A 27,345-nucleotide genomic window follows, 5' to 3' on the forward strand; every position below is an offset into this window, starting at 1 on the left:
TCTAAAGACTGTTGACACCTTAGGGAAGCCATAGAAAAAGGAATCTGGTTGATATCCCTTTAAATGGAGGATAGGCATGCATAGGAACAGAGAGGTTTCGAAATAAGAGGCACTTCCTGATTGGATTTTCCTCAGACTTTCGCCTGCAATATCAGTTCTGTTAAACTCACAGACAATATTTTTACAGTTTTGGAAACTTTAGAGTGCTTTCTATCCTAATCAGACAATTATATGCATATTCTAGTTTCTGGGGCTGAGAAATAGGCAGTTTCACATGGGTTTTAAGTTCCTCGGCATACACATCACAGACAAACTGAATTGGTCCACTCACACAGACAGCATCGTGAGGAAGGCGCAGCAGCGCCTCTTCAACCTCAGGAGGCTGAAGAAATTCGGCTTGTCACCAAAAGCACTCACAAACTTCTACAGATGCACAATCGAGAGCATCCTGGCGGGCTGTATCACCGCCTGGTATGGCAACTGCACCGCCCTCAACCGTAAGGCTCTCAGAGGGTAGTGAGGTCTGCACAACGCATCACCGGGGCAAACTACCTGCCCTCCAGGACACCTACACCACCCGATGCTACAGGAAGGCCATAAAGATCATCAAGGACATCAACCACCCGAGCCACTGCCTGTTCACCCCGCTGCCATCCAGAAGGCGAGGTCAGTACAGGTGCATCAAAGCTGGGACCGAGAGACTGAAAAACAGCTTCTATCTCAAGGCCATCAGACTGTTAAACAGCCACCACTAACATTGAGTGGCTACTGCCAACACACTGTCAATGACACTGACTCTACTCCAGCCACTTTAATCATGGGAATCGATGGGAAATGATGTAAATATATCACTAGCCACTTTAAACAATGCTACCTTATATAATGTTACTTACCCTACATTGTTCATCTCATATGCATACGCTGATACTGTACTCTATATCATCGACTGCATCCTTATGTAATACATGTATCACTAGCCACTTTAACTATGCCACTTGGTTTACATACTTATCTCATATGTATATACTGTACTCGATATCATCTACTGTATCTTGCCTATGCTGCTCTGTACCATCACTCATTCATATATCCTTATGTACATATTCTTTATCCCCTTACACTGTGTATGACAGTAGTTTTTTTTTTTGGAATTGTTAGTTAGATTACTTGCTCGTTATTACTGCATTGTCGGAACTAGAAGCACAAGCATTTCGCTACACTCGCATTAACATCTGCTAACCATGTGTATGTGACAAATAAAATTTGATTTGATTTGATTTGATTTGATTTGGTATGTTTTTTTTATAGCCAAAAACGAAAATACTGCCCCCTACATGCTAAAGGTTAAAAGGGATATTCATTTATGGTCTTTAAAAGGGATAGTTTGGTATTTTGGCAATGAAGCCCTTCATATACTTCCCCAGAGGCAGATGAACTTGTGGACATCATTGTTATGTCTCTGTGTCCAGTAAGAAGGACGTTAGAGGTAGTTTCATGAGCAAATGCTAACTATTGTTAGCACAATGACTGGAAGTCTATGGGTATCTTAGCAATTGTGCTAGAGCTAGCTAGCAACTTCCTTCAACCTGCATGTAGAGACATAAAAATCCCCAAGTATACCTTTAATGTACTGACCAAACGGAGAGGAAAGCCACTAGCCAGTAGTCTGACACACACACACACACACACACACACACACACACACACACACACACACTAAGACTTTTACAATCAAGAGAAAATCCATTAACCTAGGGGGGATTGTTCCAGGGGGGATTGTTGCTAGGCAACCCAGCTTGCAGGAGTGAGGGAGAGAAAGAGAGAAAGGACTGTTGATAATGTGACTGAATAAAAGAATGCAGCCAGAAGTCACAAGAAGACAGATTCTACACACACTCTCTCTTTCAATTCAAAGGGGCTCTTTCTCTCTCTCATACATACAAACAAGCCGGTATTGTATGAATGTATCTGACTCGCTCTCCCTCCCAGGCTCTCTCTTCTGTGTTCAGCGGGCTGAAGCCGAAGAGACCAGAAAACAAATGTTTATTTGTGTGGACAGCTGCTCAGAGAGAGGAGAGAGAGTGCATGTGTAGTAGTGTCCTCAAGTGTGTGAAGGCTAGCCCAATATGTACACACGTGTGCTGCAGTTGCTCAAGTATGTGTGTGTAGTGAGCTTATGCTCAGCATCATGCCAAGTCTGAAAGAAGATACTGAGGACCAGCCAGGCTAGAAGCCCCTCTACTACTCCGAGGGACAGATATTGATAGTTAAGGGCCAGCCAGGCTAGAAGCCCCTCCACTACTCCGAGGGACAGATATTGATAGTTAAGGGCCAGCCAGGCTAGAAGCCCCTCCACTACTCCTAGGGACAGATATTTATAGTTAAGGGCCAGCCAGGCTAGAAGCCCCTCCACTACTCCTAGGGACAGATATTGATAGTTAAGGGCCAGCCAGGCTAGAAGCCCCTGCTCCAGGGACAGACAGAGAGTTTAGGGCCAGCCTGGCTAGAAGCCCCTGCTCCAGGGACAGACAGAGAGTTTAGGGCCAGCCTGGCTAGAAGCCCCTGCTCCAGGGACAGACAGAGAGTTTAGGACCAGCCTGGCTAGAAGCCTCTGCTCCAGGGACAGACAGAGAGTTAAGGACCAGCCTGGCTAGAAGCCTCTGCTCCAGGGACAGACAGAGAGTTTAGGGCCAGCCTGGCTAGAAGCCTCTGCTCCAGGGACATGGTTCTCTGGCTCCTGGCAGAGGAGAAAGATCCTCAGGTTGTACTACACAGGCTCTTACCTGGACATAGTCCCTCTCCAACTGGCCCTTCTTCAGACTGTATGCCCTAGAGAGAGAGACAAAGATAGGAGAAACAGAATAGAGCGAGACGAGAAGATAGAGAGGAGAGAGAGAATAGTACTTTAACTATTTGCACATTGTTACAAATGTATATAGACCTACGACATTTGCTACGTCTTTATTATTTTGGAACATCTGTGATTGTTATGTTTGCTGTTCATTTTTATTGTATTTCACTTTTGTTTATTATCTACTTCACTTGCTTTGTCAATGTTAACATTTGTTTCCCATGCCAATAAAGACCTTAAATTGAATAGAGGGGAGAGAGAGAATAGAGCGAGGAACAGAATATATAAAGAGAGGAGAAAGAGAGAAGAGAAGAAAAGAGGAGAGAAGAGAAGAGGAGAGGAGGGAGAGAGATTACAGTTGATCGACAAAAGGAGATCAATCATTGTGCTGCAGATGAAGTAGTGTGACAGTAGTCACCTAGACTAGAACACATCTCCTAGTGAGACACCACCAGACTAGAACACACCTCCTAGTACCTCCTAGTGAGACACCAGACTAGAACACACCTCCTAGTACCTCCTAGTGAGACACCACCAGACTAGAACACTGATCTGAACTATTTAAATCAAAGTTAAAAAGTTTAAAAAAGGACAAGAAAGCAATGTTTTCAGCTCAACATCCTTTATGTGTGCGTTTATGTGTGTGTTCTCTTTTAAGCCATGTGGACATCAATGCTGTCGCGTTCCTGGCGAAGCAGGAAGAAGTACATTCTACTATCATTTAATGTTTTGGAGGGGATTTCTGTTTGTTTGGTCCATTGCCAAGGGAAGGAAGGAAGGAAGGAAGGAAGAGGGGGGAGAAAGGAAGGAAGGAAGGAAGGAAGAAAGGAAGGAAAGAAGAAAGGAAGGAAGGAAGGAAGAGGGGGAGAAAGGAAGGAAAAGGAAGGAAAGAAGAAAGGAAGGAAGGAAGGAAGAGGGGGAGAAAGGAAGAAAAGGAAGGAAGGAAGGAAGGAAGGAAGGAAGGAAGGAAGGAAGGAAGGAAGGAAGGAAGGAAGGAAGGAAGGAAGGAAGGAAGGAAGGAAGGAAGAAAGCGAGATAAAGAGGGAGGAAGGAGAGCAGAGTGAAATAGAGAGTGGACTCAGCAACCACATGGTTATGCAAGGCAGGAATTTCTGTCCCTCTCGCTCTCCCCCTCATCCCTCACAACCCCTACCTCCCTCCCTCAGCCCCTTTCTATCCAAGAGTTTGTCCCTCTCGCTCTCCCCCTCGTCTCCTACCTCCCTTCCTCAGCCCCTTTCCATCCAAGAGTTTGTCCCTCTCACTCTCCCCCTCGTCTCCTACCTCCCTCCCTCCCTCAGCCCCTTTCTATCCAAGAGTTTGTCCCTCTCGCTCTCCCCCTCGTCTCCTACCTCCCTCCCTCAGCCCCTTTCCATCCAAGAGTTTGTCCCTCTCGCTCTCCCCCTCGTCTCCTACCTCCCTCCCTCCCTCAGCCCCTTTCTATCCAAGAGTTTGTCCCTCTCGCTCTCCCCCTCGTCTCCTACCTCCCTCCCTCCCTCAGCCCCTTTCCATCCAAGAGTTTGTCCCTCTCGCTCTCCCCCTCGTCTCCTACCTCCCTCCCTCAGCCCCTTTCCATCCAAGAGTTTGTCCCTCTCGCTCTCCCCCTCGTCTCCTACCTCCCTCCCTCAGCCCCTTTCTATCCAAGAGTTTGTCCCTCTCACTCTCCCCCTCGTCCCCTACCTCCCTCCCTCAGCCCCTTTCTATCCAAGAGTTTGTCCCTCTCACTCTCCCCTCGTCTCCTCCCTCCCTCCCTCCCTCAGCCCCTTTCTATCCAAGAGTTTGTCCCTCTCGCTCTCCCCCTCGTCCCCTACCTCCCTCCCTCCCTCAGTCCCTTTCTATCCAAGAGTTTGTCCCTCTCACTCTCCCCCTCGTCTCCTACCTCCCTCCCTCCCTCAGTCCCTTTCTATCCAAGAGTTTGTCCCTCTCACTCTCCCCCTCGTCTCCTACCTCCCTCCCTCAGTCCCTTTCTATCCAAGAGTTTGTCCCTCACTCTCCCCCTCGTCTCCTACCTCCCTCCCTCAGCCCCTTTCTATCCAAGAGTTTGTCCCTCTCGCTCTCCCCTCGTCCCCTACCTCCCTCCCTCCCTCAGTCCCTTTCTATCCAAGAGTTTGTCCCTCTCACTCTCCCCCTCGTCTCCTACCTCCCTCCCTCAGCCCCTTTCTATCCAAGAGTTTGTCCCTCTCACTCTCCCCCTCGTCTCCTACCTCCCTCCCTCCCTCAGCCCCTTTCTATCCAAGAGTTTGTCCCTCTCACTCTCCCCCTCGTCTCCTACCTCCCTCCCTCAGCCCCTTTCTATCCAAGAGTTTGTCCCTCTCACTCTCCCCCTCGTCTCCTACCTCCCTCCCTCCCTCAGCCCCTTTCTATCCAAGAGTTTGTCCCTCTCACTCTCCCCCTCGTCTCCTACCTCCCTCCCTCCCTCAGCCCCTTTCTATCCAAGAGTTTGTCCCTCTCACTCTCCCCCTCGTCTCCTACCTCCCTCCCTCAGCCCCTTTCTATCCAAGAGTTTGTCCCTCTCACTCTCCCCCTCGTCTCCTACCTCCCTCCCTCCCTCAGCCCCTTTCTATCCAAGAGTTTGTCCCTCTCACTCTCCCCCTCGTCTCCTACCTCCCTCCCTCAGCCCCTTTCTATCCAAGAGTTTGTCCCTCTCACTCTCCCCCTCGTCTCCTACCTCCCTCCCTCCCTCAGCCCCTTTCTATCCAAGAGTTTGTCCCTCTCGCTCTCCCCCTCGTCTCCTACCTCCCTCCCTCAGTCCCTTTCTATCCAAGAGTTTGTCCCTCTCGCTCTCCCCTCGTCCCCTACCTCCCTCCCTCAGTCCCTTTCTATCCAAGAGTTTGTCCCTCTCGCTCTCCCCCTCGTCTCCTACCTCCCTCCCTCCCTCAGTCCCTTTCTATCCAAGAGTTTGTCCCTCTCACTCTCCCCCTCGTCCCCTACCTCCCTCCCTCCCTCAGTCCCTTTCTATCCAAGAGTTTGTCCCTCTCACTCTCCCCCTCGTCCCCTACCTCCCTCCCTCCCTCAGCCCCTTTCTATCCAAGAGTTTGTCCCTCTCACTCTCCCCCTCGTCTCCTACCTCCCTCCCTCAGCCCCTTTCTATCCAAGAGTTTGTCCCTCTCGCTCTCCCCTCGTCTCCTACCTCCCTCCCTCCCTCAGTCCCTTTCTATCCAAGAGTTTGTCCCTCTCACTCTCCCCTCGTCTCCTCCCTCCCTCCCTCAGCCCCTTTCTATCCAAGAGTTTGTCCCTCTCACTCTCCCCTCGTCTCCTACCTCCCTCCCTCAGCCCCTTTCTATCCAAGAGTTTGTCCCTCTCACTCTCCCTCGTCTCCTACCTCCCTCCCTCCCTCAGTCCCTTTCTATCCAAGAGTTTGTCCCTCTCACTCTCCCCCTCGTCTCCTACCTCCCTCCCTCCCTCAGCCCCTTTCTATCCAAGAGTTTGTCCCTCTCACTCTCCCCCTCGTCCCCTACCTCCCTCCCTCAGCCCCTTTCTATCCAAGAGTTTGTCCCTCTCGCTCTCCCCCTCGTCCCCTACCTCCCTCCCTCAGCCCCTTTCTATCCAAGAGTTTGTCCCTCTCACTCTCCCCCTCGTCCCCTACCTCCCTCCCTCAGCCCCTTTCTATCCGAGAGTTTGTCCCTCTCACTCTCCCCTCGTCTCCTACCTCCCTCCCTCCCTCAGCCCCTTTCTATCCAAGAGTTTGTCCCTCTCACTCTCCCCCTCGTCCCCTACCTCCCTCCCTCAGCCCCTTTCTATCCAAGAGTTTGTCCCTCTCGCTCTCCCCCTCGTCCCCTACCTCCCTCCCTCAGCCCCTTTCTATCCAAGAGTTTGTCCCTCTCGCTCTCCCCCTCGTCTCCTACCTCCCTCCCTCCCTCAGCCCCTTTCTATCCAAGAGTTTGTCCCTCTCACTCTCCCCCTCGTCTCCTACCTCCCTCCCTCCCTCAGCCCCTTTCTATCCAAGAGTTTGTCCCTCTCGCTCTCCCCCTCGTCTCCTACCTCCCTCCCTCCCTCAGCCCCTTTCTATCCAAGAGTTTGTCCCTCTCGCTCTCCCCCTCGTCTCCTACCTCCCTCCCTCAGCCCCTTTCTATCCAAGAGTTTGTCCCTCTCGCTCTCCCCCTCGTCTCCTACCTCCCTCCCTCAGCCCCTTTCTATCCAAGAGTTTGCAAAGCTGTCATCAAGGCAAAGGGTGGCTACTTTGAAGAATCTCAAATATATTTTGATTTGTTTAACACTTTTTTGGTTACTACATGATTCCATGTGTCATTTCATAGTTTAATGTCTTCACTCTTATTCTACAATGTAGAAAATAGTACAAATAAAGAAAACCCCTGGAATGAGAAGGTGTGTCCAGATTTGACTGGTAATGTACATATCTTTTTTCACTGTAATGAAAATCAGGCTGTTGATTGTGGCCTGTGGAATGTTGTCCCACTCCTCTTCAATGGCTGTGCGGAGTTGCTGGATATCGGCGGGAACTGGAACACGCTGTCGTACACGTCGATCCAGAGCATCACAAACCTGCTCAATGGGTGACATGTCTGTTGAGTTTGTAGGCAATGAAAGAACTGGGTCATTTTCAGCTTCCAGGAATTGTGTACAGATCCTTGCGACACGGGGCTGTGCATTATCATGCTGAAACATGGGGTGATGGTTGGTGGATGAAAGGCATGACAATGGGCCTCAGGATCTCTTCACGGTATCTCTGTGCATTCAAATTGCCATCAATAAAATGCAATTCTGTTCGTTGTCTATAGCTTATGCCTGCCCATACCATAACCCCACTCTGTTCACAATGCTGACATCAGCAAACCACACGACGCCATAGACCTGGTCTGCGGTTGTGAGGCCGGTTGGACATACTGCAAAATTCTTTAAAATGACATTGGAGGCAGCTTATGGTAGAGAAATTTAAATTAAATTATCTGGCAACAGCACTAGAGGACATTCCTGCAGTCTGCAAGCCAATTACACGCTCCCTCAAAACTTGAGACAGTGGCATTGTGCTGTGTGACAAACCTGCACATTTTAGAGTGGCCAATTATTATCCCCAGCACAAGGTGCACCTGTACAATGATCATGTTGTTTAATCAGCATCTTGATATACCACACCTGTCAATTTTAGAATAAGGCTGTAACGTAACAAAATGTGGAATAAGTCATGGGGTTTGAATACTTTTCGAAGGCCCTGTATATAATGTATTTTTTCACACTGTTTGGTGTATTATCTATGTGTGTACATTTGTGCTCACATCCATACATGGTGTTCTTCCTCTGGGCAGTGAAAGCCGAGTCCGGTCCCTTGGGCCAGCTTGTGCGCACACACACTTTCCCAGGATAGGTTCAACCAGCACAGTCATGCTGCAAGCTCAGTTTCTCTCTCACACACACACACACACACACACACACACACTTTCCCAGGATAGGTTACACCAGCACAGTCATGCTGCAAGCTCAGTTTCCACCTCAAACTCTCAATATGAAATAACAGAACCTCCCACCCTTCCCCCTCTAAACTTGAACCACTACAAGGGCTGTGAAGCTCATGGAATTTTGGACGACACACACACACACACACACACACACAATTCCTGTTTCAGGTCTCAAACAGAGGGACGGAAAGACAGACAGACACAGTGATTGGATTCAGGGGTGTCTGCAGACAGAGGGAGGGGTAAGGGGTGTCTGCAGACAGAGGGAGGGGTAAGGGGTGTCTGCAGACAGAGGGAGGGGTAAGGGGTGTCTGCAGACAGAGGGAGGGGTAAGGGGTGTCTGCAGACAGAGGGAGGGGTAGATGGATGGGGCGAGTGGAGAGGAAGGTGATACTTAGAGCATAATTACCCACAATCCCCTTTAACACAAATTACAGCCCAGACAGGAAGAGACCTCATCAAGCTCTTCACTGTGTGTGTGTGTGTGTGTGTGTGTGAGAGAAACTGAGCCATAGACATTCTGGGTTTTTATCTCAATCAAATACTACTAATGCAACAGGTTCCTAGTCACTGTTTAGACTGTACCAGACATTCCCTATAAAACATCTCTGTCCAGAAAAGGACTGCTTCACAAAACACTTTCTCCTCTCTCTCCTTACTGCACCAGTGTGCATTCTTTACAGACAAAGACAGACAGACATACCAACAGATAGATAGACAAGTGATAGATAGACATCTCTGAACCAGCGCCTCTGGTTGAAGTATATGCATGCCCCACTAATACCATCAGCCAGTCAGTGATCAGCGTTTAACTCCACCCCTAAAAACCAGACACCATGAAACAGACACATGCTTTTAACGTCCTCCAGGCCTCTTCGGTGCAGTAGGCAGCGCGTCAGCCTTCTAATCTGAAGCCAGGCCTCTTCGGTGCAGTAGGCAGAGCGTCAGCCTTCTAATCTGAAACCAGGCCTCTTCGGTGCAGTAGGCAGCCAGGCCTCTGGCAGAGCGTCAGCCTTCTAATCTGAAACCAGGCCTCTTCGGTGCAGTAGGCAGCCAGGCCTCTTCGGTGCAGTAGGCAGCCAGGCCTCTTCGGTGCAGTAGGCAGCCAGGCCTCTTTGCAGTAGGCAGCCAGGCCTCTTCAATGCAGTAGGCAGCCAGGCCTCTTTTAGCAGTAGGCAGCCAGGCCTCTTCGGTGCAGTAGGCAGCCAGGCCTCTTCGGTGCAGTAGGCAGCCAGGCCTCTTCGGTGCAGTAGGCAGCCAGGCCTCTTCGGTGCAGTAGGCAGCCAGGCCTCTTCGGTGCAGTAGGCAGCCAGGCCTCTTCGGTGCAGTAGGCAGCCAGGCCTCTTCGGTGCAGTAGGCAGCCAGGCCTCTTCGGTGCAGTTCTTCGGTGCAGTAGGCAGCCAGGCCTCTTCGGTGCAGTAGGCAGCCAGGCCTCTTCGGTGCAGTAGGCAGCCAGGCCTCTTCGGTGCAGTAGGCAGCCAGGCCTCTTCGGTGCAGTAGGCAGCCAGGCCTCTTCGGTGCAGTAGGCAGCCAGGCCTCTTCGGTGCAGTAGGCAGCCAGGCCTCTTCGGTGCAGTAGGCAGCCAGGCCTCTTCGGTGCAGTAGGCAGCCAGGCCTCTTACCAGTAGGCAGCCAGGCCTCTTCGGTGCAGTAGGCAGCCAGGCCTCTTCGGTGCAGTAGGCAGCCAGGCCTCTTCGGTGCAGTAGGCAGCCAGGCCTCTTCGGTGCAGTAGGCAGCCAGGCCTCTTCGGTGCAGTAGGCAGCCAGGCCTCTTCGGTGCAGTAGGCAGCCAGGCCTCTTCGGTGCAGTAGGCAGCCAGGCCTCTTCTGCAGTAGGCAGCCAGGCCTCTTCGGTGCAGTAGGCAGCCAGGCCTCTTCGGTGCAGTAGGCAGCCAGGCCTCTTCGGTGCAGTCTGGTGCAGTAGGCAGCCAGGCCTCTTCGGTGCAGTAGGCAGCCAGGCCTCTTCGGTGCAGTAGGCAGCCAGGCCTCTTCGGTGCAGTAGGCAGCCAGGCCTCTTCGGTGCAGTAGGCAGCCAGGCCTCTTCGGTGCAGTAGGCAGCCAGGCCTCTTCGGTGCAGTAGGCAGCCAGGCCTCTTCGGTGCAGTAGGCAGCCAGGCCTCTTCGGTGCAGTAGGCAGCGCGTCAGCCTTCTAATCTGAAGGTTGTGAGTTCACAGAGGGAAGACGGTTTCACAACAACAAACTCAAAGCCTCTACATATTTAAAAGGAACATTCAAACCGACCCAAAAAAGACAAAGCTCTATACTTCAATCTTAACAAAAAATAAACTTTACAAACTAAACTATACAAATTAAATGAAACGTTAACAACAACAATATAAACTAGTTTTTAGGCTAGTTTGAGTTTCTAATTGCTCACACTAATTCCCACGTCTCCACGTCGAACACCCTGTTCAGGAGGAGTATGCTAAACTTAAGCTTTACAAACAACGGAGTCACTCGTCAATGGGACCTCTGAACCATTAACAAAAGACTACCGAGCAGTATGAGCAGACACCTGGTGCTGTGGCTTAGTTGGTTAAAGCGCCTGTCTAGTAAACAGGAGATCCTGAGTTCGAATCTCAGCAGTGCCTTTTTACAACGGCAGGGAGTGTTTTCATTACCCAGCAAGGCACGCATGCACCATGAATAAAACACTCCCAAAAGCCCAGAGGCACCATTAGGTGCTGTGGCTTAGTTGGTTAAAGTGCCTGTCTAGTAAACAGGAGATCCTGAGTTCGAATCTCAGCAGTGCCTTTTTCCTCATCGGCAGCATGTAGTTCTACCAGCGGCTTGAGAACAGATGATGTTCCACCACAAGTTTAAAGACACAAACTGGGATATGTCCTGCTGTTCAGTGGTCATCTCAATTAATGACGTGCCCATTGAGTCTGGACTGGAAACAGCCTTCAATTTATAAATAAAACACCTAATAATGGTAGGGAGTGTTTTTAGCAAAGAGCAAGACTCTCATCCACGGCACATTATGAACCATGGAAACACATATCTGCAGTTCTTTAAGTAACCACCACTTAGTTGGTCTAGTAAACAGAAGATTCTGAATTGGAATCTTAGTGGTGCCTTTTTAACAATGGCAGGGAGTGTTTTCAGCAAAGATCAAGGCTCTCAACCATAGCACCTATGAACTAGGAATGTGACATGGGCATCTTTTGTTAAAAACTGCAATTTTTTTACTGCAAAAACTGCAAACCTTTCTGCCCCTCTCCCTCCCTTCCCTAACCTTTCTTCCTCTCCCTAACCTTTCTTCCTCTCCCTCCATTCCCTAACGTTTCTGCCCCTCTCCCTCCCTTCCCTAACCTTTCTTCCTCTCCCTCACCTTTCTGCCCCTCTCCCTCCATTCCCTAACCTTTCTTCCTCTCCCTCACCTTTCTGCCCCTCTCCCTCCATTCCCTAACCTTTCTTCCTCTCCCTCCATTCCTAACCTTTCTTCCTCCATCCCTCACCTTTCTGCCCCTCTCCCTCCATTCCCTAACCTTTCTTCCTCTCCCTCACCTTTCTGTCCCTCTCCCTCCATTCCCTAACCTTTCTTCCTCTCCCTCACCTTTCTGCCCCTCTCCCTCCATTCCCTAACCTTTCTTCCTCTCCCTCACCTTTCTGCCCCTCTCCCTCCATTCCCTAACCTTTCTTCCTCTCCCTCATTCCTTTCTGCCCCTCTCCCTCCATTCCCTAACCTTTCTGTCCCTCTCCCTCCCTTCCCTAACCTTTCTGTCCCTCTCCCTCCCTTCCCTAACCTTTCTGCCCCTCTCCCTCCCTTCCCTAACCTTTCTGTCCCTCTCCCTCCCTTCCCTAACCTTTGTCCCCTCTCCCTCCCTTCCCTAACCTTTCTGCCCCTCTCCCTCCCTCTTCCTTCCCTAACCTTTCTACCCCTCTCCCTCACTTCCCTAACCTTTCTGCCCCTCTTCCCCCTAACCTTTCTGCCCCTCTCCCTCACTTCCCTAACCTTTCTTCCCCTCTCCCTCCTTTCTACCCCTCTCCCCACTTCCCTAACCTTTCTGCCCTTCTTCCCTAACCTTTCTGCCCCTCTCCCTCCCTTCCCTAACCTTTCTGCCCCTCTCCCTCCCTTCCCTAACCTTTCTGCCCCTCTCCCTCACCTTTCTGCCCCCTTCCCTCACTTCCCTAACCTTTCTGCCCCTCTCCCTCCCCTCCCTAACCTTTCTGCCCCTCTCCCTCCCCTCTGTTCCCTATCCTCCTCCAGTCCTCTTTTCCTCCTTCCCTTTGTCTACCTACCTTCCCCTCTCCCTCCATTCCTTTCCTCCTTCCCTCCCTCCAGCATATCACATGCTTTCAGGCTCCAAGACATCCATATGAGTTCACACTCCAAATATGCTCTCTCTCACACACACACATGCTTACGCGCACACGCACACACACACGCCAGCAAGCTCTAGATCTCTCAGCTCTCTTTTACTCACAGAGACAGGAAACAATTAGGCATACATGTGGTATGCACGCACACACACGATCTTTGGACATGTCTACGTGTGGTATGCACGCACACACACGATCTTTGGACATGTCTTTGCCTCTCTGGTAATGCTGCCATGGCTAGCTCTGCTGTAGGTAAACAAGCAACCAATGATCAGATCTCACACACACACACACACACACACAATCCCCAAAAGCTCATTTACACCTGGTTAAATATGAAATATTATCTATTGACTGGTATCACAGAGGACAGAATATGGCAGTTTGAATCCTGCAGACAAGCTCACATAACTAGCATTCACAGGCTTTCTGATAGGTGTGGTTGTGTTATTTCATGACCTGTGGCTGTATTGTCGACCGTGTTTGCTGTGTCTGTTCATAAGTAATGTGTTTTGACAAAGGCATGAAAACTAAATGTCCTCAAGAGAGAGGACGATAAATGAAATCTGAATTAGAAACGCATGTGATCATGTTAGCTTCCTCCCATCTGAGCTTCCCGCTGTACTCAGCAGCCTGGATTCATAAACTAATTAATAAAGTAGATTCGTTCAAACAACCCTTTCTTCCTCTCCTCTCTCCTCCTCCCTACATCCTCCTCTCTGTCCCTCTCTTTGTGAAGAAACAAAAACATTCCTTTCATCTCTGTGGCCAGAGAGAGATCAACCATTACCCACAATCCTCTGGTCCTTCCCACCTCTTCCTGTCATTCCTGACTGTGTGAAGGTTATTATAGTAAACTAAATCTGAAACTAATACGAAAACGAATCATGAAAGAACAATTTAGTAACTGAAATAAAATACTTAACAAATTCAAAACTCAAACTACTTGTGGAATCGATAACAGCTGGGAAACAGTTTTAAGCAAATCAGAGACCCAGCCGTTGTATAATATAAAATAAAAACAATCACGAATGATGTTAAGTTTTAGTTTGGGCAAAAATAGAATGGGATTTTCAAGCTACTGAATCTGGAGGGTAAATAAAATACATTTCTAAACAAATGTTATTCGTCACATGATTCATAAACAAAAGGTTTACTTACGGGCCCTTCCCAACGCAGAGAGAAAGAAACTAGAGAAACATTACAAAAGTCAAACCAATAATAATGAGTAATGATAACTTGGCTGTATACACGGCCCTCCATTTCCTGTGGTCCGTCATCAGCTCCTCTGTCTTGCTCACGTTTAGGGAGAGGTTGTTGTCCTGGCACCACACTGCTAGGTCTCTATTTTTTAATTTTACCTTTATTTATACTTCTCCTGTCTTATCCGGTGTCCTGTGTGAATTGATGTATGCTCTCTCTAATTCTCTCTTTCTCTCTCTCGGAGGACCTGAGCCCTAGGACCATGCCTCAGGACTACCTGGCATGATGACTCCTTGCTGTCCCCAGGTCACCTGGCCGTGCTGCTGCTCCAGTTTCAACTGTTCTGCCTGTGGCTATGGAATCCTGACCTGTTCACCGGACGTGCTACCTGTCCCTGACCTGCTGTTTTCAACTCTAGAGACAGCAGGAGCGGTAGAGATACTCTGAATGATCGGCTATGAAAAGCCAACTGACATTTACTCCTGAGGTGCTGACTTGCTGCACTCCATGAGGAGACTGCCTGTTACGCGAATGCAGTAAGAAGCCAAGATAAATTGCTAGCTAGCATTAAACTTATCTTATAAAAAAAAATCAATCAATCATAATCAAAAATAGTTAACTAGTTAGTGGTGGCTGCTTTGTGTGATGTATTGTTGTCTCTACCTTCTTGCCCTTTGTGCTGTTGCCTGTGCCCAATAATGTTTGTACCATGTTTTGTGCTGCTGCCATGTTGTTGTCATGTTGTGTTGCTACCATGTTGTGTTTGCTACCATGTTGTTGTCATGTTGTGTTGCTACCATTCTGTGTTGTCATGTGTTGCTATGTTGTTGTCTTAGGTCTCTCTTTATGTAGTGTTGTCTCTCTTTAGAGAGAGAGAGACAGAGAGACAGAGAGAGAGAGACATTGGGATGGTGTTCTTCGGCTTGCAAGCCTCCCCCTTTTTCCTCCAAACATAACGATGGTCATTATGGCCAAACAGTTCTATTTTTGTTTCAACAGACTAGAGGACATTTCTCCAAAAAGTACGATCTTTGTCCCCATGTGCAGTTGCAAACCGTAGTCTGGCTTTTTTATGGCGGTTTTGGAGCAGGGGCTTCTTCCTTGCTGAGTGGCCTTTCAGGTTATGTCGATATAGGACTCGTTTTACTGTGGATGTAGATACTTTTGTACCCGTTTCCTCCAGCATCTTCACAAGGTCCTTTGCTGTTGTTCTGGGATTGATTTCCACTTTTCGCACCAAAGTACGTTCATCTCTAGGAGACAGAACTCGTCTCCTTCCTGAGTGGTATGACGGCTGCGTGGTCCCATGGTGTTTATACTTGCATACTATTGTTTGTACAGATGAACGTGGTAACTTCAGACGATTGGAAACTGCTCCCAAGGATGAACCAAACTTGTGGAGGTCTACAATATTTTTTTCTGAGATCTTGGCTGATTTCTTTTGATTTTCCCATGATGTCAAACAAAGAGGCACTGAGTTTGAAGGTAGGCCTTGAAATACATCCACAGCCTATCAGAAGCTTCTAAAGCCATGACATCATTTTCTGGAATTTTCCAAGCTGTTTAAAGGCAGAAGTCAACTTAGTGTTTGTAAACTTCTGATCCACTGGAATTGTGATACAGTGAATTATAAGTGAAATAATCTGTCCGTAAACAATTGTTGGAAAAATTACTTGTGTCATGCACAAAGTAGATGTCCTAACCGACTTGCCAAAACTATAGTTTGTTAACAAGAAATTTGTGGAGTGGTTGAAAAATGAGATTTAATGACTCCAACCTAAGTGTATGTAAACTTCCGACTTCAACTGTATGTGTCTATATGCGCGTCTAGCTATATGCGCGTCTAGCTATATGCCCGTCTAGCTATATGCCCGTCTAGCTATATGCGCGTCTAGCTATATGCCTGTCAAGCTATATGCCTGTCAAGCTATATGCCTGTCTAGCTATATGCGCGCCTAGCTATATGCCCGTCTAGCTATATGCCCGTCTAGCTATATGCCCATCTAGCTATATGCCCGTCTAGCTATATGCCCGTCTAGCTATATGCCCGTCTAGCTATATGCCCGTCTAGCTATATGCCCGTCTAGCTATATGCCCGTCTAGCTATATGCCCGTCTAGCTATATGCCTGTCTAGCTATATGCCCGTCTAGCTATATGCCCGTCTAGCTATATGCCCGTCTAGCTATATGCCCGTCTAGCTATATGCCCGTCTAGCTATATGCCCGTCTAGCTATATGCCCGTCTAGCTATATGCCCGTCTAGCTATATGCCCGTCTAGCTATATGCCCGTCTAGCTATATGCGCGTCTAGCTATATGCGCGTCTAGCTATATGCCCGTCTAGCTATATGCCTGTCTAGCTATATGCCTGTCTAGCTATATGCGCGTCTAGCTATATGCGCGTCTAGCTATATGCCTGTCAAGCTATATGCCTGTCTAGCTATATGCCTGTCTAGCTATATAGCTAGAGATATGCCTGTCTAGCTATATGCCTGTCTAGCTATATGCCTGTCTAGCTATATAGCTAGAGATATGCCTGTCTAGCTATATGCCTGTCTAGCTATATGCCTGTCTAGCTATATGCCCGTCTAGCTATATGCCCGTCTAGCTATATGCCCGTCTAGCTATATGCCCGTCTAGCTATATGCCCGTCTAGCTATATGCCCGTCTAGCTATATGCCCGTCTAGCTATATGCTATATGCCCGTCTAGCTATATGCCCGTCTAGCTATATGCCCGTCTAGCTATATGCTATATGCCCGTCTAGCTATATGCCCGTCTAGCTATATGCCCGTCTAGCTATATGCCAGTCTAGCTATATGCTATATGCCCGTCTAGCTATATGCCCGTCTAGCTATATGCCTGTCTAGCTATATAGCTAGAGATATGCCCGTCTAGCTATATGCCCGTCTAGCTATATGCCCGCTATATGCCCGTAGCTATATGCTATATGCCCGTCTAGCTATATGCCCGTCTAGCTATATGCCAGTCTAGCTATATGCCAGTCTAGCTATATGCTATATGCCCGTCTAGCTATATGCCCGTCTAGCTATATGCCTGTCTAGCTATATAGCTAGAGATATGCCCGTCTAGCTATATGCCCGTCTAGCTATATGCCCGTCTAGCTATATGCCCGTCTAGCTATATGCCCGTCTAGCTATATGCCCGTTGAGGTGTTTTGTCCTCTCCGATTAAACAAGCCCCAGGATTAATTAGGGTTAATGAACTCAGAGCAGCTTTGGGGACTAAAGAGTTAATATCTCAGATTTGCAGAGGAAAGTGTGTGTGTGTGTGTGTGTGTGTGTGTTGTGTGTGTGTTTCTACTCTCTGTGTCTATGTGCATCAGCAAGCACATATTAGCTAACTAGTTTGCTAATTCTAGCCACAGAAAACAGTGGTTATAGATACAAGTGAAAACAGGAAGAGCAAGCAGAGACTGAGGAGGAGTTACCACAACATCTGTTTGCTCAAACAAAAGCAACAGCAACGCTGCAGAGAGGCGATCTGTCCCCGAACAGACGCGCGTGTGTATGTTGTCATAAAACATCTATGCATTGAGTACACAGATACGAGCGCTTGAGAGAGCAGGAGGGGGGGGGGGTTCCTTCTGTCGTCAAGCTGGGATGGGGGCAGTGTGCCATTACTGCTGCTGTACTCTGAACACACACTCACTAGATCTCTTTGCTATTTCCCTTCTGCGACCAACTTCTTCATGACTCCATGACTCTCGTCTTGAGCCAATAGAACAAACCAGGCCTGTCCACTTTATGAAAAAGGGAAACGCCAAACCCAGCAAAAGGAGAGAAGGGCAGAAAAGAGAGAGAGAAACATTTGTGCTGCGCTGTTTTCCCATGTTGACTTCCAGCTGTGGGAGGTCGGGAGAGAGAAACAGAGAGAGAGAAACAGCGAGAGAGAGAGAGAAACAGGGAGAGAAAAAGAGAGAGAGAGAGAAAAAGACAGAGAGAGACAGAGAGAGAAACAAACAGAGAGAGACAGAGAGAGAAACAGAGAGAGACAGAGAGAGAGAGAAACAGAGAGAGAGAGAAACAGAGAGAAACAGACAGAGAGAGAAACAGAGAGAGAGACAGAGAGAGAGAAACAGAGAGAGAAACAGAGAGAGAGAGAAACAGAGAGAGAGAAACAGAGAGAGAGAGAAACAGAGAGAGAGAAACAGAGAGAGAGAGAAACAGAGAGAGAGAGAAACAGAGAGAGCGAGAGAGAGACAGAGAGAGAGAAACAGAGAGAGAGAGAAAGAAACAGAGAGAGAGAAAAATAGAGCGAGAGAGAACAGCAGGAAATGCCTTTCTCATATCCCAGATCTGTGTTTTCTTCCAATAAATATGAATACTGGAATACTCCTCCTCTTTTGCTCCTCAGTCGTTTTTTTGTGTGTGTGTGTGTTTGTCCTACTGGGTTCGAACCCGGGTCGCTTGTGCACCACAAGACTGTGTTAGCCCGCTCGGGGAGCTAACGCAAGTCTTCAGGTCTCAGGAAGGGGAATTTGGTCGACCAAATCACCTCCGTTATGTTTGTGTGTAGTATGTAGTGTGTGTAGTATGTAGTGTGTGTGTGTGTGGCATGTAGTGTGTGTGTGTGTGTGTGTGTGGCATGTAGTGTGTGTGTGTGTGTGTGTGTGTGTGTGTGTGGGCATGTAGTGTGTGTGTGTGTGGCATGTAGTGTGTGTGTGTGTGTGGCATGTAGTGTGTGTGTTATAGTGTGTGTGTGTTATAGTGTGTGTGTGTGTGGTAGAGGTCGACCGATTATGATTTTTCAACGCCGATATCGATTATTGGAGGACCAAAAAAAGGCGATAACGATTAATCGCCCAATTTTTTTTACATTTTATATGTAATAATGACAATTGCAACAATACTGAATGAACACTTATTTTAACTTAATATAATACATCAATAAAAATTTTGCCTCAAATAAATAATGAAACATGTTCAATTTGGTTTAAATAATGCAAAAACAAAGTGTTGGAGAAGAAAGTAAAAGTGCAATATGTGCCATGTAAGAAAGCTAACGTTTAAGTTCCTTGCTCAGAACATGAGAACATATGAAAGCTGGTGGTTCCTTTTAACATGAGTCTTCAATATTCCCAGGTAAGAAGTTTTAGGTTGTGGTTATTATAGGACTATTTCTCTCTATACCATTTGTATTTCATTAACCTTTGACTATTGAATGTTCTTATAGGCACTTTAGTATTGCCAGTGTAACAGTATAGCTTCCGTCCCTCTCCTCGCTCCTCCCTGGGCTCAAACTAGGAACACATCGACAACAGCCACCCTCGAAGCAGTGTTGCCCATGCAGAGCAAGGAGAACAACCACTCCAAGTCTCAGAGCGAGCGACGTTGGCCATTCCGATTAATCGGTCGACCTCTAGTGTGTGGTAAGTAGTGTGTGTGGTATGTAGTGCGTGTGTGTGTGTGTGGTATGTAGTGTGTGTGTGGTATGTAGTGCGTGTGTGGTATGTAGTGCGTGTGTGGTATGTAGTGCGTGTGTGGTATGTAGTGCGTGTGTGGTATGTAGTGCGTGATATGTAGTGCGTGTGTGTGTGGTATGTAGTGCGTGTGTGGTATGTAGTGTGTGTGTTTGTGGTATGTAGTGTGTGTGTGTGTGGTATGTAGTGTGTGTGGTATGTAGTGTGTGTATGTAGTGTGTGTATGTGTGTGTGGTATGTAGTGTGTGTATGTGGTATGTAGTGCGTGTGTGTGGTATGTAGTTGTGTGTGTGTGTGGTATGTAGTTGTGTGTGTGTGTGGTATGTAGTTGTGTGTGTGTGTGGTATGTAGTTGTGTGTGTGTGTGGTATGTAGTTGTGTGTGTGTGTGTGGTATGTAGTGTGTGTGTGTGTGTGTATGTAGTGTGTGTGTGTGTGTGTGGTATGTAGTTGTGTGTGTGTGTGTGGTATGTAGTTGTGTGTGTGTGTGTATGTAGTTGTGTGTGTGTGTGTGGTATGTAGTTGTGTGTGTGTGTGGTATGTAGTTGTGTGTGTGTGTGGTATGTAGTTGTGTGTGTGTGTGTGGTATGTAGTTGTGGGGTGTGTGGTATGTAGTGTGTGTGTGTGTGGTATGTAGTGTGTGTGTGTGTGTGTGGTGTAGTGGGGGTATGTGTGTGTGGGGTATGTAGTGTGTGGTATGTGGTATGTAGTGTGGGGTATGTGGTATGTAGTGTGTGTACCTCATGTCCTCCAGCAGGTCACATTCAGTCTGATGTTTGAGGTGCAGTCTGGTCATCTGCTCTATGAGAGTATTCTTCAGCTCCTGAGTTACTTTGACCTGCAGGGAGGGACACAGTCACACTGTCAGTCAATCAGTCCATCAAAAGGTACATTCAGCTACATGAAGTTACCATAAGTAACGGGGTGACTTCGAAGCAAGAGCCTTGTCATCTCATTAGCATTAGTCCACCCTGCTACCAACTGCACAGACACACCCACTGGTGTAGAGGAGGGTAATCAACTGTAAACTGGTGTAGAGGAGGGTAATCAACGGTAAACTGGTGTAGAGGAGGGTAATCAACGGTAAACTGGTGTAGAGGAGGGTAATCAACGGTAAACTGGTGTAGAGGAGGGTAATCAACGGTAAACTGGTGTAGAGGAGGGTAATCAACGGTAAACTGGTGTAGAGGAGGGTAATCAACGGTAAACTGGTGTAGAGGAGGGTAATCAACTAAACTGGTGTAGAGGAGGGTAATCAACGGTAAACTGGTGTAGAGGAGGGTAATCAACGGTAAACTGGTGTAGAGGAGGGTAATCAACGGTAAACTGGTGTAGAGGAGGGTAATCAACGGTAAACTGGTGTAGAGGAGGGTAATCAACGGTAAACTGGTGTAGAGGAGGGTAATCAACGGTAAACTGGTGTAGAGGAGGGTAATCAACGGTAAACGCCGTTTGCCCACCTTTTGTGGTAAAATGCATTGGAATTATAGGGAGTACTACTTTACTCACCGCAAACAGCGATCAACGTTTACTCAGCACGACGACCAACTCATCCACCCACGCACGCAAGCACACTCATTATCAGCCATTGAGTATGTTTACATGCACACTAATAATGACATATTAAATTGATTAGGGCAGTATGGCGTTAGTCATGTAAACACCAGAAGGCGTCCTCATGTTTCCCAACCGAAACAGTTAGGAAGATTTTGTACTGTGAGAGTTTTTTCGGCTGTTCAGGTACACAAAAATTTTTCTGGAGGCAGGCCGAAGTTCGGAGAGAACGTCTACGCCCCTTCGTTGGCGAAAGGTCAATGGTAGGGATTTGTCAATAAACCCTGTTGTCATTCAACGGGAGACTAAACAACTAAACATCTTAGTTAAATGTAAAATTGACCGACTAAGATTACTTTGTCAAAAAACATCAAAGTTAATGACAGATTTCTTGAGTTAAATTAATTATGTCTATTTTGAGGAAGTGTATACTGGCTATGGCGTCTCAAAATAGACAAACAGTACTATCGCCACTTTATTTTTTTCTTCAAGCAAATATCTTTTAAGGGAGTATGCGAGCACACTCGGTTCGGCTGGCCGAGTTCGGCTAGGGGCCAGCGGAACTGAAGTATGCTGAAGCCTTTGCTCATCTTAAATCGGAGTAAAGTTACGAAGTAAGCATACACCGATTAAAGCACCTGGTTTTCTGAGCAATCTTGAATCTCAAATGAGTAGGACAGCTTAATCTGTTCCAGCGGTGTATTTGATCTGAGCATGTACCAGCACAAGCAGCGCAAGCAGCGCAAGACTCCCTCTTATTGCGAGTGAAGATAGTTTGGGAAAAAACTGAAAGTATGCATCTTAGCAGTGGCGGTTCTCGATTGTATGGCTCCCTGGGCAAACGCAAACCCTCCCCCTAAAGAGGCCTTTCTACTGACTCTGAAAAACATCAAACGAAAAATGTCCAGAGTCCCTGCTCATCTGCGTGAATGTGCCTTACGCATGATGCAAGGAGGCATGAGGACTGCAGATGTGGCCAGGGCAATAAATTGCAATGTTGGTACTGTGAGACGCCTAAGACAACGCTACAGGGAGACAGGTCCTCACCAGACATCACCGGCAACGACATTGCCTATAGGCACAAACCTAACGTCGCTGGACCAGACAAGACTGGCAAAAAGTGCACTTCCCTGACGAGTCGCGGTTTTGTCTCACCAGGGGCGATGGTCGGATGTGTTTATCGTTGAAGGAATGAGCATTACCACAAAGCCTATACTCTGGAGGGGGATCGATTTGGAGGTGCATGGACCCTCATGGTCTGGGGCAGTGTGTCACAGCATCATCAGACTGAGCTTGTTGTCATTGCAGACAATCTCAGCGCTGTGCATTTCAGGGAAGAAATCCTCCTCCCTCATGTGGTATCCTTCCTGCAGACCCATCCTGACATGACCCTCCAGCATGACAATGCCACCAGCCATACTGCTTGTTCTTTGCGTGATTTCCTGCAAGTCAGTGTTCTGCCATGGCCAGCGAAGAGCCCGGATCTCAAGCCCATTAAGCACGTCTGGGACCTGTTGGATCGGAGGGTGAGGGCTAGGGCCATTCCCCCCAGACATATCTGGGAGAGTGGGGAAACATCTCACAGCAAGAACTGGCAAATCTGGTGCAGTCCATGAGGAGGAAATGCACTGCAGTACTTAATGCAGCTGGTGGCCACACCAGATACTGACTGTTACTTTTAACCCCCCCTTTGTTCAGGGACACATTATTACATTAGTCACATGTCTGTGGAACCTGTTCAGTTTATGTCTCAGTTGTTGAATCTTGTTATGTTCATACGATTATTTACACATGTTAAGTTTGCTGAAAATAAACGCAGTTGACAGTGAGAGGACATTTCTTTTTTTGCTGAGTTTAGAAACAAATTGTAGTATATAAATACAAATAAATCAATTATCTTTTTTATTACACTATTACCCTTTTGCTAACAAAACACAAATAAAACTAAGTTGTACAAATCCTGTCACACAAATACACAAATAGATAACACACTTATTGTGTCGGGAATAACCGATAAGAGAACCTGATTATTACACTACTGCACTTCAAACAAGAAACACACAAACTAAACTGCATTACTAATTGCATTAGAACTGTACAAAGTTAGAGGGGAGCTATTTAATAGATTCCCTGCTCCTCCTACCTCAGGCTTCCAGTGGGGAGACCTGAGGTCAACCCCACCCCCATCTCGTACTTTTCAGTGGGACACCTTACCAGGCAGTAGCCTGCCTAGCTCACAAACTAGAATCGGGTCGCCCACTCCGACAAGGTTAATTGACCCACAGTCCCACACTGTAACATGATATCATTGATGTGACGTGCAAATAAACGATAGAAAAACAATCGTGCAAATGTCACCATTTGGAATATATATTTATTTTTAGTGCGGGCGCCCCATGCCGCCTCCCTCCGGCAAGATGCCGCCTCCCTCCGGCAAGATGCCGCCTCCCTCCGGCAAGATGCCGCCCCCCTCCGGCAAGATGCCGCCTCCCTCCGGCAAGATGCCGCCTCCCTCCGGCAAGATGCCGCCTCCCTCCGGCAAGATGCCGCCTCCCTCCGGCAAGATGCCGCCCCCTCCGGCAAGATGCCGCCCCCCCCTCCGGCAAGATGCCGCCCCCTCAGGCAAGATGCCGCCCCCCTCCGGCAAGATGCCGCCTCCCTCAGGCAAGATGCCGCCCCCCTCCGGCAAGATGCCGCCCATGCCTAAATCCTCCACTGCATCTTAGAAATAGTTTCACATGCAAACATTATATTTCTGAACCCCCGAATCAAATAAGCTTCGCAAAAATAACATGGTCAAAAATGAATTCTGAATAGTGATTTTCTGGATTTATTTAAGTCCCATCAGGTCGCCCGATTTCAGATGTGTCCATGTAAACAGGATTATTAGGGAAATCGTTCTTCTTGCAAAGCATGTCAACGTTTTAAATGTCCTATTATATTAGCCTGACTATCCATAATACAATCTTACTATTGTGTGCATGCAACAGTACTCATTGTCTCTTGGGGGGAGAATTCCACTGACTATTCACTGGGGTTATGCAGTCGGAGATTCATGACTGTTCTAGACAAATCAACAACACAGAGCACAATCAGTTTGTGCTGTAGCTTTCATGTTGCCTGCCTTTGAAGATGGAGGGGGAGTGGTCCATGGTGGGTCTTATCAGGGAAAAGTGACTTCACTCCATCTCTCCTTTCAGTCAGTCACAGTCAGTCACATATGAGACAGAAAAAAATGAGAGAGGGGGCAGGGAGAGAGAGGAAAGCTAGATGAGGGACAAAGGGGGAGAGAGAGAGAGATGGGGACTGAGAAAGAGAGAGATGGGAGGAAGAGAGAGAGAAAGAAAGAAAGAGAGATGGGAGGAAGAGAGAGAGAGAGAGAAGGGGAGGAAGAGAGAGAGAGGAGGAAGAGAGAGAGAGAAAGATGGGGAGGAAGAGAGAGAAAGAAAGAGATGGGAGGAAGAGAGAGAGAAAGAAAGAAATGGGAGGGACAGAGAGAGAAGGGGAGGAAGAGGGAGAGAGAGAAGGGGAGGAAGAGAGAGAGAGAAGGGAGGAAGAGAGAGAGAGAGAGAAAGAAAGATGGGAGGAAGAGAGAGAGAGAGAAGGGGAGGAAGAGAGAGAGAGAGAGGAGGAAGAGAGAGAGAGAGAAAAGATGGGGAGGAAGAAAGAGAGGAGGAAGAGAGAGAGAGAGGAGGAAGAGAGAGAGAGAGAGAGAAAGATGGGGAGGAAGAGATGTACTCTCTATCTGACCCATGAAGGGGAGGACAGGACATGTTCAGTCTGCCCACAATGTGTCTGACAGACCCAGTGGAGCAGCAACAGCACCCGGGAATATCCGATAATTAACTGAAAGCTGTGCCGAGGTACTGCAAGCCAGTAATTGGTTCTCAGACACCTCTTCTAGAATAACTAAGATGATGAAAGAGAGACACAGACTCCCTCTCTCACACACAACATGTGAATGGCACACAGAAAGAACAAAGGGACACTATGCTTTGTTACAGTATATTCTACATTGTACCAGAGAGTTGTCGCAAAACACACGCACACAAAGGGAAGACGTGTGCACTGTAAACAATGTCCCATGGACATACTGCATACTGTACTACCCGCAGAGGCCATGTCGTTAATTACCGGTGAGAAACCTGATGACTGACTACTTGTCTCTATAGTACGGAAAATAAATGCACCGTGTGTGTTGTGTGTGCAGTCGGTAATAACCAGACAGCTGTGATTAACAACGTTATTATCCGTTCACTGACTAACAGCGGAACATTCCTTCTCCGTCTTTTGACTTAACCGCGAGAATAAAATAGTTAGCTAGCTACGTTTTGTCCAAATACACTAAAAGTCAAGGCAAGGGTGTGTTAAAATCACACACTGGAACATTGTTGTGGCTACCAAATGCACACTCGCATCCTATCTTCTGGTTAACAGTGTTTTACGAGGGGAAGAATCCGTCACTTCTCCCCAGTCCAGATGACAGCGATAACATCGGAGCTGTCAAGCATGTTTATGTCCCGTTCATCAGCGTAAACGTTACTTCAGATGGTGTTTCGAAATACATTATCAACTACCTAACTACAGTTATATCTTTCTGGAAGACTAACGTTAGTTATATCTGTCGGACTATTCAACATTTCGCTGACGTTAGCCGAAGATACTGAGCCCTTCTATCTGCGGTCAACAAGCTAGCAGACAGCGGTTCCTCAAGACCTCAACCAGACCTAATTATCTGGCTAGCTAGCTAACCAGACAGCTAGTGCATAGCTGGTTGGCATAACTATAACCAGGCTTGAAATTGACAACCGAATACAAAATACTATAGTTACAATATTTGCAACACCACATGTGGCTTATAATACTAGGCAAGCTAGCTAAGTAGCTAATGTTACACATCAATGTTATTAGCAAGTCAACATCCCACTGTTTGCTACTAGTTAGCCAGCTATCTATCATAGCGAAATAGTCAAGTAAAGGGGAAAAACTCACCTTTCTCGGTGGGGGCTGCATGTTGAAGCATTGATATGAATGGCGTATTCCTTAAGAAATGTTTATTCCAAATACATCCAATGTGGGCTGGATAATTCGTCAAGTCTGCACGGAGGGAAGATATGAAAATTACAGTCAGATTTGTACTCTGGCGATTAAAGAATTTAAAGCGAGCGCTGACTAAACCAACTGTAGACCAACAGACTTCGTCGGGACGACACCGCAGGCGGGTTTCAGAGAGGACTGGATGGGGAAACCAATTGAGGCCAGAGGTGTGGAGGCTTCCCTGCGTAACGACGCACAACTGCACCACCCTGTGTTGATGGGGGGTTTAAAGGCACATCAAACAGCGCCAGAAACATTCCTTTTATGTTTTTTATTTATTTTATTTTTTTATCTTTACAGAGCTCTATAACAGTCCTTTCTTGTTTTAAACCGCTAACATCAAAATCGGAATATGTAGCTCTTGTAATAGCGACAACAAACAAACAAAAAACAGAAACGAATGGTGGTTTTACGTGAAAGTTGTCGTGACGACAATACACCGTCGCTGCTTCGCCAGGAGACTGGCTGCGTCTCTGGACCTGCATAGCAACAAGAAAGTGGAGTCGATCGAGGAAACATCGATTGAAGGTAGAAAAGCCAGATCAGCCAGATATGCCTATCCCAGATATATAGATTTTCGCCCTTCATGAATTTACGCTCTTTATTTCAGTTCAAGTCAAACACATACAGACACACATCTATGGCATACTTTACTTGTGAGGACTTTTTGGGAACCAACAATTGATTCCCATTCAAAATCATATTTTCCCTTACCCCTAACCCTAATGCTAACCATAACCTGAACCCTAACCCTAATTCTAACGCTAACCCTAACCTAACCCCTAAACCTAAAATAGCCTTTTTACAAGTGAGGACCAGCACATTGTTCTCACTTCTCTGAATTTTAGTTGGTATACTGTTCTTGTGAGGACTTCTGGTACTCACAGGTGTAGTAAAACATGTACCACACACACAGACAATCCCAGTCCCAGTGGTTTAGTAGGGCACTACACTACTGGACGACTTGCCTTACTAGAAGGAACTATGAATCATTCTCTGTATCAGAGAACTCTACAGGAGAATGTCATCCATCTGTGAACTGAAGCTGAAGTGCAGCTGGGTCATGCAGCAAGACAATGATCCAAAACACAATCAAGTCTACATGAAAATGGCTTAAAAAGCAAACATTTGATGTTTTGGAATAGCCTAGTCCACGTCCAGACCTATTCCCAATTGAGATGTTGTGGCAGGACTTGAAACGAGCAGTTCATGTTTGAAAACCCACAAATGTCACTGAGATAAAGCAGTTTTGCATGCAAGAGTGGGCCAAAATTCCTCCACAGTGATGTGAGAGACTGATCAACAACTACAGGAAGCATTTGGTTGCATCCTTGCAGCTAAAGGTGGCACAGCCAGTTATTGAGTGTAAGAGGGCAAATACTTTTTCACACAGGGCCATTGGGTGTTGCATAACTTTGTTAATTAAATAAACAAAATAAGTAGCTTTTTTTTGGTTATCTGTAAACT

At 47.4% G+C, this 27,345-nt stretch overlaps 1 protein-coding gene and 2 non-coding genes across 5 annotated transcripts in view; 2 read left to right on the forward strand and 1 right to left on the reverse strand.

Annotated features, from left to right (window-relative positions):
* LOC112237268 (F-BAR and double SH3 domains protein 2-like) overlaps positions 1–26,340 on the reverse strand; it is a 91,543-nt gene extending 65,203 nt beyond the window's left edge. Inside the window, exons 1-4 of one of the 3 annotated variants that reach the window (XM_042296422.1) lie at positions 25,979–26,340; positions 25,774–25,878; positions 19,968–20,065; positions 2,784–2,829 (exon numbers count right to left, since the gene is read on the reverse strand). In XM_042296422.1, the coding sequence (XP_042152356.1) occupies positions 2,784–2,829; positions 19,968–20,065; positions 25,774–25,794 (165 nt within the window). In that variant the 5' untranslated portion in view covers positions 25,795–25,878; positions 25,979–26,340. Of the gene's footprint in view, positions 1–2,783; positions 2,830–19,967; positions 20,066–25,773 lie in introns of all 3 variants that reach the window. The other 2 variants (XM_042296421.1, XM_042296423.1) reach the window with 2 other exon arrangements.
* Positions 10,777–10,850, forward strand: trnat-agu. Its single transcript has one exon. It is a non-coding gene; the product is annotated as a tRNA-Thr (tRNA).
* Positions 10,940–11,013, forward strand: trnat-agu. The gene has a single exon. It is a non-coding gene; the product is annotated as a tRNA-Thr (tRNA).
* Positions 26,341–27,345: the final 1,005 nt, after the last annotated feature.

This window comes from Oncorhynchus tshawytscha, linkage group LG13 (assembly GCF_018296145.1).
Source record: "Oncorhynchus tshawytscha isolate Ot180627B linkage group LG13, Otsh_v2.0, whole genome shotgun sequence".
Classification (NCBI taxonomy): Eukaryota; Metazoa; Chordata; class Actinopteri; order Salmoniformes; family Salmonidae; genus Oncorhynchus; species Oncorhynchus tshawytscha.